This window comes from Sceloporus undulatus, chromosome 6 (assembly GCF_019175285.1).
Source record: "Sceloporus undulatus isolate JIND9_A2432 ecotype Alabama chromosome 6, SceUnd_v1.1, whole genome shotgun sequence".
NCBI classification, from domain to species: domain Eukaryota; kingdom Metazoa; phylum Chordata; class Lepidosauria; order Squamata; family Phrynosomatidae; genus Sceloporus; species Sceloporus undulatus.
The window spans coordinates 153,925,553-153,939,261 of NC_056527.1; the positions used below are offsets into that span (position 1 = coordinate 153,925,553).

General features: G+C 42.0%; 1 protein-coding gene across 2 annotated transcripts; it reads right to left on the reverse strand.

Annotated features, from left to right (window-relative positions):
- Positions 1–344: 344 nt before the first annotated feature.
- LOC121935599 (cytochrome c oxidase subunit 5A, mitochondrial) lies at positions 345–10,993 on the reverse strand. Of its 2 annotated transcripts, none has more exons than XM_042477303.1 (5): positions 10,755–10,993; positions 3,688–3,801; positions 2,598–2,719; positions 1,784–1,906; positions 345–510 (listed from the first exon to the last, which is right to left on the reverse strand). In XM_042477303.1, the coding sequence occupies exons 1-4, from the start codon at positions 10,825–10,827 to the stop codon at positions 1,793–1,795; spliced, it is 423 nt and encodes a 140-aa protein (XP_042333237.1). In that variant the 5' UTR covers positions 10,828–10,993; the 3' UTR covers positions 345–510; positions 1,784–1,792. The 2 variants fall into 2 exon arrangements, with proteins under 2 accessions (XP_042333237.1, XP_042333236.1); XM_042477302.1 differs by having other exon boundaries at positions 3,688–3,804; positions 10,755–10,983.
- Positions 10,994–13,709: the final 2,716 nt, after the last annotated feature.

Sequence of the window (13,709 nt, forward strand, 5' to 3'; positions counted from 1 at the left end):
GGACCTGTTGTAATTGGCCAGCGAAATGTAAAGAACATACATGGAGAAACATATTTGTTCTTCCCAAATTAGATTATACAACCTGTTGATAGCAAGACGCAGAAAAAGCACACACAGAGTCCTGTTTAAGAGGCACAAAGTTAAGCAATTTCTAGTGGCATTTTGGAATAGGAAATGCATATAATAAAATTATTCTGTGTCTTTAATATGAATGTATGAACAGGCAATAAAACTGGAACCTCGTTTGGCCAATGTATGTTTTTCAGTGTTGCATATTTACTCGCTTTGGGGAAATAACACTTCATTTTTACTTCAATATATAATCACAAGCCACAAGGACTAAGTTCAGTTCAAACGGTTCCCTCTTTATTAGGTCCACCTTCACAATACATACTATTCCAGGACTCAGTAAAAGGAAGTAATCTCAAATAAGTAATATTTTAACTGTCTGTATCCAGGCAATTGTTGGACAATCAAGTAGCATTAACAATATATCCACAGGAAGGTCATCTGGAAGAAAACAGATACTTGCAATTAGTTGAAGACATCTACCCCCTTTTTTAAAGGCACTCTTTGTCAACCCAAGCTACTATAAAGCCCTTCTGAAATAAAAAGATGTGAAATGATAGGGAGATGCTCCAGAAGCTGCTGAACATTGAACAGCTTGTTGTTCAAAGTGGCTAAAGATCTCCTTGTGACTGTCATTTGCCTAGGCCTGCCCTGTGACATACTGGTATTGTACCCACATTTCCAATATATACGGAGTCTAAAGAACTGATATGCTAAAATCTGTTAGGAAAACAGTTTATATATTATATTTCTTCAACAATGTATTTTTTGGGGGAGGGGTAATTTGCTGTACCTTTTACCCTTTAAGAAGGGAATGACTGTATTCTTGATAAGTCATCTTCGCAATACAGAGTTTTTGAGCTTTGACAGTTTTGGATGATGAGGTAGTCAGCAAGAACAGAAATTAGCAAAACCCATTTCCGTTTCAAGCTGTTTTTTCAAAGACTAGCTACAACTGTTACAGCTTTTCACTTAAACCCTGCATGATTCCACTGTTTACACAGAACAGAAAGCAGATGGTATCTGAGCAAGGGGGGGGGGTTGTGGTTAAGTGGTTTGCCAATTAGAACATGCATTTAGTGTCCCTATACACTATTACTGTATTACCAATATGAATGCTCAGAAGAAAGCAGTATTTTACTGTCGAAGAAAAATCAAACAGCATTTGAATCAAATTTTCAAACACAAAATCTAACTAGAAGTATGCCCACCGTATTTTACTTCTACTTGTTTTACAAAGGGGTGTGAATCACACGTTTCTGCTAGATGTTACTGGACTGCAAGTCCTAGCAGTTATAGTCAGCATAGCCAACAGTGAAGAATGCTGGATGCTACAGTCAAGCAATAATTAGATAGTCACATGATTCCTGTCAATGTTTCAAAGGAGCATGGAACAGAATTCCAAGTAACTCAATCATGGGTCAAAAGGATAAAGAAAACTAGGTGAAAGCAATGGCTGTGCCAGTTATATATTTTAAAAAATGTTTGCTGTAACACATCTTAAATTCTTAAGGCAGAAATAAGTACTGGAGCTCAATGTTCTACATAAGAAAAAGTGTGAGCTGTTTGGGGCACAGACGTACACCAGAATTTTGCTCTGTTGGACCAAGCAGCATGTAAATCTATCTTCAATTTGTCACCGTTAAATCTTGCCCAATAAGAAATTTTAGACTGGATGAAGCCCACCCAGAGGACTGAGGAGTTGCCCCCTTACCATTGAAATTTACGCTTTGTCCAGGCCAAGTTCTTCTGGAGTTGAGATACCCAATTCATTCAAAGTTGGTCTAAGTTCCTGGATAACATAGGGGTATATTTCCTTGTGAGGCCCTGCTTTGTCCTAATTGAAGAGAATGAATTCAAAATAAGAAAGATGAACAAAAACAAAACTGACATTTATAGACTTAACTAAGAAATTGAAAGAGTTAATACTTCAGTGGTCCTAAGTCAATTCAATCAAATTCAATACAACAGATAATGCATTTGACCAAATCTTAACCAACAATTTACCTCATCCAAATAAAGCTATTAAATGTGTTAGGGGTTATATAAGGCTATAAACCTACATTCACCTTAAAATATGTCCTACTGAACTCAATGGGATTTAGTAGTGAGTAAATATGCAGAAGCTTCCTCTTTGGGAAAAGTATAAGAGTGTGTGGCATGTTTGCACTGAAAGGCAAAAAAAGGATTATTAGCCAGAGTAGTTGAAATCTGGGGCAGCGCACATGCACTAGGCACAAAACATTCCAGAAATCACTACTAAAAAGTTTCTATGTTGAACAAAGCTAGGGGGACATATGTCAGACCCTCTAAATGCACTAGTGGTTAGAATGGACAATGCTAGATTAGTCTAACTCTTTCTGAACACAGCCTCATATGCTCATCAAGGCTGGTCCAATAAGCCCCTTACATTAAGTACTAAGAAGCTTTATTGAACAGCAGTGAAAATTATGAACCCCAATATAGAAACATTACACAGAGATAAGAGCAAGCTGTTGGTGCTTTGCATTCAGCAACATTTGACTGACCTTTACAACTTCTAAGATACGGACTGCACTGGCAAAGTCATTTAGTCGTCTGCATGCCCTCAAAGCAGCATCAATTATTTTTGGCTCAGGAACCAAGTCATAACCGACCAATGTGTTCATACCTTTCAAAATAAACCACAATATGAGGATACTTCTTTTTTCTGATTAGTACAGAACAGAGGGAGACTATTATTTCCCCTGACCTGGAAACTATACAGGCTAAAATAACATTCACCTCCTTTACTGCAGGATCACACTTCTGGCTCATATTCAATTTGTGATCAACAATAATCCCAAGGTCCTTATCACATGTAGTACTGCTAAGCATTTAGCCCCCCCCCCAACTTATCCACACACATTGGTTTCTGTAGCCTAAATAGAGAACTTCACATTTTTGTCTCTATTGAATTTCACTTTATTATGTTTAGCCCCGTTTTCTGGTTATCAAGGTGCTTATGAATTCTGTTCCTATCTTCTAATGTTAGCCCTCCCAGTTTTGTACCATCTGCAAACTTGATAAGGATTCCTTCCTCTCCATCACCTAAGTCAATGAAAAAACATTGAAGAGTAATGGCCCTAGAACAGAACCCTTAGGCATTCTACTCAAGATGTTTTTCCAGTGTGAAGGGCAGCCATTGATAATGACTCATTGAACATGGCTTTCTAACCAAACATGGAACCATCTGATGGTGTTTCTCCATATTTAATCATCTTGCTAATTACATTACGGGGAACCTTATCAAATGCTTTGCTGAAATCCAGTTAAATGACACCCACAATATTCCCACTATCTAAATAGTTTGCAGGAGTTCGTCTTGAGAAAACCACGTTGACTCCTAATGATCACTGCACTGTCAATGATACTTGCAGAAAAACTCCTATAATCTGTTCTAACAGAATGTTTGCTTTTTTCCGGTGAATATTCCATTTCCTGCCCATTTAGACAAACAGACAGAAGGAAGTTTCTGAAAGCTTAGTTACTCATTAAGCTACCTGTTGCTATTTAACTCCTGCTCCAGGAAGAGACACCCATTAGAACACACCATGGAACTTTAGTTGGAGGTTTCCAAGCTCTTCCATCCAGTCTTACCTTTCCTTAGCTCCCAGGCATCAATATCTGGTTTGTTGAAGTATGTCACCCAACGAGCATCAAACTCTTCATCTGACTCATGTGACCCATGAGAATAACAGCGAATAGGCAAAACTGCTGTAAGACAAAATTAGGAAAGGAAGAGATGCAATGAATAAACATTGCAAAGCAGTAATTATAGACATTAAGTGTTTTTACCCATCAAATTCAACAGCTCAAGATAGTTTCCTGCTTGTCAGAGTCTAGTAGCAGTTGTCCAAATAAAAATAACTGACAGAGTACAGTTGTCCAGTCATCCAGGTTCTCCCCAGATGACAGTCGTTTCAGTACTCAATTGTTTCCCACTCAAGGAAGAAGCATATACTGAAATTAGTAACAACAACAATACCATAGTTTGCATGATTCACCTACTTGGCAAACCACAGTAGTGAGTATAGCTGTGATATGAGAATTCCCCATTTTCCAGCAGAAGTGAGATCAGTTTTATACTGTCTAAAAGCAGAGGTTTAAAAAAACCCTCTACTCATATTATATGTAATTCTGCAGCAACTTAACTTCAATGTTCATGGGAAATTAAGAGAACAAAGCGAGCTTTACTGTAGACCAATAATTATTCACTGGTACATTGCATTAAATTTCAAAGCACAAATAAAGCATATCTGTCTACTCCGTTAGACAGCAGCAAGACTCCACTTTTAACAGACTTATTCCTTGTACAAGTTACAGAACAATGGACAGTTCCTTCTAAGAGTATTTTCTGCAGCTGAGAAAGTGCTGTATATGGAGAGAAATTACAATGGCATCTTACAACTCAATAAAGGCAAACAAGGAAAACTAATCACAGAATCAAGATTATTAAGTAGCCCAGTGTTGAATTAAAGTTCTTGGTATATACACATAAGAACAAGTAACTCAATATGCAGGCAACACTATCTTCTTGATATGGGTTATCGGAAATCAGAGCTAGTTGACTGTCCGCCCAGCTAATCTCACCAGTCTCCCTATTACTCAGCAGTGGTTGGGTTTATGGCACTAACTTTGCAGGGATTGATTGCAGTTAATGAAGAACTGGACGTCTTTGTAAACGTTTTTGCATTTATGTCCAGAAACAGACTGGTAATCTGCAGCCCAGCAGGAGACTAGTTACTTATCTGTGTTTATTTACAAGGTTAGTGATGGGATCCTATACATTTCTAAACCCAACTGCATTTCATGAGACTTTCTTCCATGCAAGCGTATTGTAGGACTGCAGCCTGAAATAACTAGTGTGGTACTTTGTGTGTGTGTCTTGAATTATTAAGATTAGATACTGAAAGATAATGAAAGAATACTTCCAGTACAAGTATTCTTAAACATCTGAAGATAATACTCTGTAGAGAACAAATGCATATACCTTGTCTAAATAGTTTAAGTTGAGAGAGACACGGCTGGAAAGAGGAAGGGAAAGTAATGAAGAAAGACAAGCTAAATTAAAATCCCACTTAAAATGAGAAAGCACTGCTTAAAAAATGGGCAAGGATTGGATCATGTGAAAGTTTGGAGAAGATCCAAAAGATAAGGTAGCCCCACCTCATAAAATGGATGTTTGCAACAGACATAATCTAAGGATCTTAGAAGTCAGCAGTCAGGATAGACTTCTGTATCTAAGGGCCCATACAGACAAGCCAAAATAAAGCTGCTTTGGGTCACTTTAGAAGTATGCTATTTAAATGACACACACATCTTAAGAGACCAGAAGCTGTGCCAAAGCTGCACTCCAATACTTAGGACTGGAGCATGGGTTTGGAGTGGCTTCTGGCCTCTTAGGACTCATGCATCATTTAAACAGCATACCTCCAAAGTGACCCAAAGCAGCTTTATTTTGGCCTGTCTGTATAGGCTCTAATTTACCTATTTACATTCAACTCTATACAGCCTGTATGATTACTGCCATTTAGGGGCTGTTTGGTATACTGTGGTTTCTTTCTTATGCATTACATTCTGCATAAATGACATGTAGCTTTGAAACTGCAGCATCTGTTACTGCAGAAAAATTGCTCAGTTCAACATTTTAATTCTTTTATAATCCAACTCAGAAGGATAACTAAAACATGAGCATTAAAAACTTCTTTTATCTGGGAAGTTGCCCAGCTGCATTATCTGAGAAAACAATTAGACAGGTTTAAGATTGAGAAACTCTAGGTTTGACTACTGAATGCATAACAAGGCGATGCTGGCATTATATAATTTATAATGGGCTGAAAATTACCCATTATCTTCTTCTTTACATTGATATGCATGCGACTCAGAACAGCTGTTTTACAGTTAACTACCCCACGCAGCAACCAGTAAAACGGCAGCCTTGTAATGCTGACAGACTAAGACAATGTCTAGTAAATGTACTAATTACAATTTCCACAGATTTTGAACTGAGCCATGTCTGTTAAATGATTGTAAAAGTTGCCTTTAAAAATGTGTTTTGCAATGCAATGCCACTGTGGGTTTATCACCACTACTTCCCTGCTCCTATCTTGCCCTATGAAAAATTGATTTAGACACTCCTTTTACATTCAGGAATCTTGCATATCTTAAAACATAAGGCCTAGATGCAGCAGTGTACAGTATTTCATATCCAACACTTGGGGAATTCAGACTTTAACTCCTTCCTCTCCCATACCAATTGTATCCCTCTATGCTGCCCAATTCCACCCGCCTCCAAGGCTGTATCCACACTGCAGAAATAATCCGTTTTGACACTGCTTTAACTGCCCTGGCTCAAGGCTATGGAATTCTGGGAATTGTAGTTCATTGTGACCTCATACTGGAGCTGCTTCATTATAAGCAAGATGACCTTTAAACTAGAATAATCTGGCACTTTAGTCCCATCCTTTAGATTTTGCTCCTGCCCATGAATGGAACTTCATCCAACGGTCAGAAATTCTGGGAGCTGATGTCCAAAACACCTGGAAGGCCAAGGTTTGGGAACCACTGGTCTAAATACTGATTTAAAGAGCAGCATCTCCCTATGGTTCTCTCCCAGATCTCTGTCCACCATCCAATGTCAGCTAGATGTGACCTTTAGAGGTCATGCATGGAGAAGAACTGCAGAGATGGGGCATCCATACTTTCAGGCCCCTTTTATTTCATGATTCAGGCCCAGCTTTCCGGTGTTAGGCATTACTGGCAGCCCTGAGTAAAACTTCACTTTATCCCAATGTCACATGTACCTTTAAGCCTACAAGCAACCAGAGAATATCACAGAATGAGAGCTGATTGTGACCCAGTTATTGTAAGGCTAACAGACAATATGCAAATTCTGCTCCTATAGCACACAAGATTATGAAGAAAGGGCTGATCTGGTAAGGATTCTTGAATGGAAGAACAGGGACAAAAAAAAAGGCCTACAGAGCCAAGGCAGATGCAAGTAAGAGAATGACCTTGGAATAGAGGATGTAGCTGCAAATCATATCTACACATAAGTGAGTCCAGAATCCCAGGTGCCTTAGATGCCACTCTTAAAAGGACAAAAACATTAAACCTATGTATTCAAACATGCATTATTAATAAGTGTTCTTCTATCTCTTCATGGAGCACAGGGAACATTGGTCATGAACTGTGTTTTCACTATCACAACTAAGCAGTGAAGTAGGTTAAGCTGCTGACAAAACGACTGACCTCATATCACCCAATAAGTCAGATGTTTCCTTTGGGTGCCAGAAATGTGTAGAGCTTACTAAAATGTCTTATTACATTTGGCCTGACTATAAAAGGAGCTCCCTTCCAAATGCATTATGTAGCAGGGGGAGAAAAATACCTTTGTAACCTATAAGCGCCAATCTTATACTTCACTGCTATTTCCGGGAGGAAGCAAAAGCAAAGACACGAGCAAAAGGAAGTTCAAACTAAGGAGCCAAAGGGGTGGTAAAGAGAGCAAAAGGCAACCAGAAATCAAAAGGAAACAGATGGGGAGCAGAAAGAAGCCTAAAACAAATGCCGTTTAATTCATTAAAGCATTTCAAATCGTAGTAATCTTGCACTCCACCCAGGACAACTAAACTTTTAACCTGCTCCTCCCTTACCCAATGTCACCTTCCTAAAGAGGAGTGGAGACATCTGGAAAACAGGAGTGGAGAGAATAAAAACCGTTCCCAGAAAAAGCTGTCACAGAAAATATGCAGAATTAATGCATTTTGACACTGCTTTAACCGTCATGGCTCTGGCCTATGGAATCCTGGGATTTGTAGTTTGTTGTGGTACCAGAGTTCTCTGACAGAGAAAGCTAAGTCGCTCATAAAACTATAAATCCCAGAATTCCATAGGGCAGAGCCATGGCAGTTAAAGAAGCATCAAATTGAACTGTGCCAATTTGTCTTTGCCTAATTTGCAATGCCTTATAAATGTTGATGGCTCACTCCAGCATGTTGCCTCGCAAACGTCCTTTAAAAGAGGAGGCCACAGCAAATGTCTTGCTTGTGGCCACTGACCTCCTAGTCGGATGGGCAAAGACGTTTCCCGGATGTTGCGCTCACTCTTAATCATAAGAGAGGAAGATACATGTAGATGGGGTCAGCCAGAAAAAACAGGAGTAGCAGAACATGTTATGAACCATAAAATGCTGCTTGAAAAGACAGAAATTCTGGACCATGCCAACAACTATCAGGTCATAATGCACAGGGAAAGCCATTGAAATCCACAAACACCTGGACAACCTCAACAGGAAAGAAGAAACCCTTAAGGCAGTGGTTCCCAACCTGTGGGTCGGGACCCCTTTGGGGGTCGAATGACCCTTTCATGGGGGGTCGCCTTAGACAACTGGAAAACACCTATTTAATGAAGTAGCAATGAAAATAATTTCATGTGTTTGGGTCACCACAACATGAGGAACTGTATTAAGGGGTCAGGGCATTAGGAAGGTTGGGAACCACTGCCTTAAAGTGAACAAAGTTTGGCTACCAGTCCTGAAAAACACCAAAATGAAGACCCAGCAAATGCAAATGAAAACTAAGCAGGTTCAGGGGAGTTTCCCAGCAGACAATGGATCATTAGTTAAACAGACATCGTGAGAACCACAGAATACACAGATTAACATGTAAACCGCTTCCTCTCATATACAAGAAAGTATAAGGAGGAAATCAGAGGAAGATTAAGAATGGGAAGGGCATCTATGAAAGAATTAAGAGAAAATCCTAAAATGCAAGGATATACAACTGAGAACAAGAGTTAGACCCGTACAAGCCACTATGTTTCCTACTGCCATGTATGGATCTGGACAGTTAAGGAGGAGGATAGGAGGGAAATCAGCTCATTCAAAATGTGGTGCTGAAGAAGAGTACTAAGGATTCAGTGGACAGCCAAAAAGACGAACAAATGGGTCCTGGAGCAGATCAAGCCAGAAACCTCATTTGAACCCAAAATGACAAAACTTAGGCTGTTGTACTTTGGACACATCAAGAGAAGGCATGGATCATTGGAAAAAACAATGATGCTAGGAAAGGTAGAGGGAAGTAGAAGAAAAGGAAGGCCTTATGCAAGATGGATCACCTCTAAGAGATCAGGAGAATGAGTTTCCAGGAGCTGAGCAGAGCAGAGCAGTGGAGGACAGAGGGTCTTGGAGATGTTTCATGGGCAGTTAACAACAAAATAAGGAGAGAGAGAGGAAGAAAGAAGATGTAAGGATTTGAATGGCTTGAAGAGGTAATGTTTTATGTGAGACGCGTTTGTATTTTTGTACGTTTGTGTTTATGTATTGAATAATTTCTGCTGTGTTTAACATGTGTCTACTAGCGTGTTTATCACCTGGGTTTGTATTTGTATCCTTTTAAAAGATTTGATTTGCTTTGAAATTAATGAAGGTATTTGAAGTCGCTTCCTCTCAACCGACAGTTTATATACACAGACATACTCCACTCACTTCTATGTCAGCATCCTCTGAAGATGCCAGACACAGATGTCAGAAATAAAACGCTTCTAGAAGACGGCCTCAGAGCCCCAAAAACCCCACAAAAAGCTATACATGTCAGTGGTCCTCAAACTGTGCCGTGTCCAAATGCATCTGAGGAAGTAGACTGAAGCCTAGGAAAGCTCCTGCTGCCAACTTCTTCCTCTCAGTTAGTCTCAAAGGGGTTACAAGATCTCTGATTCTCCTAATTGAAACTGTGCCATTTAAGAGGTTTTGGACTTCATCTCCCAGAAGCCTCAGCCAGGTTGGCCAACAGCCTGGCATTGGGGGAGCTGGAGTCCAAAGTCCTCCACGGTTTGAGGTCCATTGAATCGTAGGTGGTTGTGTAAAAGGGTCTTGGGGAAGAAGTGACACGAGTCAAAAGTTTGATGCGGCAGCTAAAAAGACCAATGCGATTCCAGGCTGCATCAATAGAAGTATAGTGTCTGGATCAAGGGAAGTCATAGAGCCACTCTATTCCGCTTTGGTCAGGCCCCACCTGGAATATTGCGTCCAGTTCTGGGCACCACAATTCAAAAAGGACATTGAGAGACTGGAGCCATGTGTCCAGAGGAGAGTGATTAAAATGGTGAAGGGTCTGGAAACCATGAAGTCCTCTGAGGAAGGACTTAGGAAGCTGGGTATGTTTAGCCTGGAGAAGAGAAGGTTAAGGGGTGATATGATAGCCCTGTTTAAATATTTGAAGGGAGGTCATATTGAGGAGGGAGCGAGCTTGTTTTCTGCTGCTCCAGAGAACAGGACCTGGAACAATGGATGCAAGGTCCAGGAAAAGAAATTCCACCTCAACATTAGGAAGAACTTCCTGACAGCAAGGGCTGTTTGACAGAGAGAGCGGTGGAGTCTCCTTCCTTGGAGGCCTTTAAAGAGAGGCTGGAGGGGGGCTTTGATTGAGAGTTCCTGCATGGCAAAATGGGGTCCCTTCCAACTCTATTATTCTATGGACTTCATCTCCCAGAAGCCTCACCCAGGTTGGCCAACAGCCTGGGATTCTGGGAGCTGGAGTCCCTTCGAGGGGGTTCCTCTCAGGGAGGAGAGTCGGCCGAGGGCGAGCTTGCCTCCTCCTGGTCGAAGGCGGCGGGGGTCACGGCAAGGACACGCCGAGGCCCGGCACCGAAGGAGAGCGGCTCACCTGCGGGGGAGGCCCGCGGCACCAAGGCGCGGAGGGCGACGCACCGGCGGAGGAGCTGAGCGGCCGCCAACATGGCTGAGGGAGGAGAGGAGAAGGAGCGCGAAGCTGAGGCGGCGGTTGGTCCTTTTCGGCTTCCGTCCCTTTTCTTTCTACACCGAGTAACAGCCACGCGCCCGGCTGTCGAAACAGAGAGACAGACCGACCGAGGGCAAAAGTAGGAGGAGCTTCGCCTACGGCAAAGCGCGGCGGACAAACTTGGACGCGAAGACTGGAAACGGGGGAGGCCCAATGCGCAGGCGCGGATCGTACCGTCCAATCCGCTTCCAGGGAGAATGGAAAGGGCAGGGTTTGGGAAGGAACGCTCGCTCGCTCTCTCCTGTGAGGGGCAGAGGAAGGTTGGCCGCCATTTTGTCAGAGTGGGCGGAGCTAGAGAGCCGGCTGGACGTGCAGTGGGCGGGGTTTTGCGTGAGACGGGAACCAATCAGCGGCGGCTGATGCAAATGAAGGACGGCGTCGCGCTCGGGATTGTGGGAATTGTAGTTTCGTGTGACATTTTTAATCTGAGGCGAGCGAACTACAGTTCCCAGGATTCTATAGTGTCAAACTTGGTGTCAAACTGGATTATTTCTGCAGTGTGTGAGGAACATGTTGTTACCACAATAAAGGAATAAGCACAGTTTGACACTCCTTTAACTAAAATGGCTCAATTGCTATGGAATTCTGGGAGGTTAGTTCTGTGAGACATTGAGCCTTTTCTGTCAGAGACTGGGGGCCACAACAAATTACAGTTCCCAGAATTCCATAGCATTGAGCCATGACAGTTAAAGTGGGGTCAAACTGGATTATTTCTGCAGTGCGGATGCTGACTGAGTCTATTTTATTCACACTGGAGAAATAATCCAGTTTAAGTGTCATGGCTCAATGCTGTGGAATTCTGGGAATTGTAGTTTGTTGTGGCTCCAGAGCAGAGCTCTGCTCCGCTCTGGAGCCACAACAAACTACAATTCCAAAAGTCCACAGCATTGAGCATGACACTTAAACCGGATTATTTCTAGTGTGAACACAGCCCACAGTCATTAAACTGATTTCCAAAACCTGTAACATTTTACAGGTGAAAACGGACATGTTAACAAAGCTATTCACGAGAACACACAAACTGGGAGAGAGAGTTGCAGCGGTTTGCTTTTGCCAGAGGTCTACTGGGAAGGACAAGATTCGATCATAGATCACAGAGTTGAGGGAGACCCAAAGAAGGGCCATGTCCAACCCCATTCTGCCATGCAGGAACTCCCAATCAAAGCATCCCCTGAGACAGGTGGCCATCCAGCCTCTGTTTAAAAACCTCCAAAGAAGGAGACTCCACCATTCCCCAGTGGAGTATGTTCCACTATCAAACAGCTTTTAGTGTCAGGAGGTTCTTCCTAACATTGAAGTGGAATCTCTTTTCCTGTAGTTTGCATCCATTGTTCTGGGTCCTGTTCTCTGGAGCAGCAGAAAACAAGCTTGCTCCCTCCTCAGTGTGACATCTGGTTCACACTTGCATTGAATCAATTTGGTAAAAAAGACGTGGGAAAAAGTCAGCGTCAAAAAGACGTGGGTTAAATGGGTTTAGCGTGTGCCTCATTCACAACTTTTGCCAACTTAGTCACATACGTCCTTGTTTTCATTTCTGTAAAACGTTGGAGGCTATGTCATTTATGTACTAATTTCAAGCTGAAAAACTCATGAAAACAGTGCCGGCGGTGGAGCTGTCATCCAAATGGTTTATCCTGAGTACAAAATGCTGAGGCAGCAAAGACATATTAGGAGCCCGGAGGCAGAAAGTTGTGAGGCAGTTCGGGTGAGCTGCGCTTGCTGACAATCTGAGTTACGCTGCGAAGGATTTCAAGCAGCTGGATTTTCCACTCAAGTGCTCTGGATTGCTTGAGTCGACCCAAATTCTGCCTTGTTCAAAATCAAGTACATTGATGAGGAAAAGGGAGCTTTTCTCTAACAAACAATTGTAACATTTTCATAAGTATACACAATATATATGATACTCCCAGTTCCCTTTTAACTGGGATTAAATACCTGGTGTTCATTCACACTACACAACAATTCCAGCCCCATTATTCCATGTTAACTGCCATGGTTCTATCCTAAGGAATCTCAGAACTAGATGCCTGGTGAGACAAGACGCTCTCTAGCTAAATGTCTCTCCCTAAAACTGCCAGTCCTAGGACTGGCCCATTCTCATATGGACATATGAGCCTCTTTCTTGGGTTTCTGGATATCATAAACTGTTCTGCAGCTGCCACCTTGTGGCTTGCAAAGGCCTTTTTGGATCATTTAGTTTAAACTTGAAAAGCCAAAAGCTTTCAGCTGCTGAGTGGGGCCCAGAATTAGGGCTGTTACAGACTGCCAAGATAAAGCTGCTTCGAATCTCTTTGGAGGTATGCTGTTTAAATGATGCATGCATCCGAAGAATCCGGAAGCTGCACCAAAGCTGCACTCCGGTGCTTAGGAATGGAGTGTGGCTTTGGCGCGACCTCCGGACTCTTAGGACCCATGCATCATTTAAATAGCATACCTCCAAAGAGACTCGAAGCAGCTTTATTTTGGCAGTCTGTAACAGGCCAAAATATGTTGCAGTTAAACCACTTTCCTCCAAATCTCAGACTATAATACTGCATTGAGAGGACTTGGAAACTTAAAAAAATATATACTGTGTTGTTGTTGTTGTTATGTGTGTCTTCAAGTGATTTTTGACTTTGCTGCCATCATCGTTGTGTGCTTTCAAGTCATTTCCGATTTATGGTAACCTAACATGGGGTTTTCTTGGCAAGTTTCTTCAGCAATGTTTGCCATTGCCATCCTCTGAGGTTGAGAGAGTGTGACTTGCCCAAGGGTCACCCAGTGGGCTTATATATGGTTGACTTATAGCAGCCCAAACCTACTACGTGACTTTGAGCACCC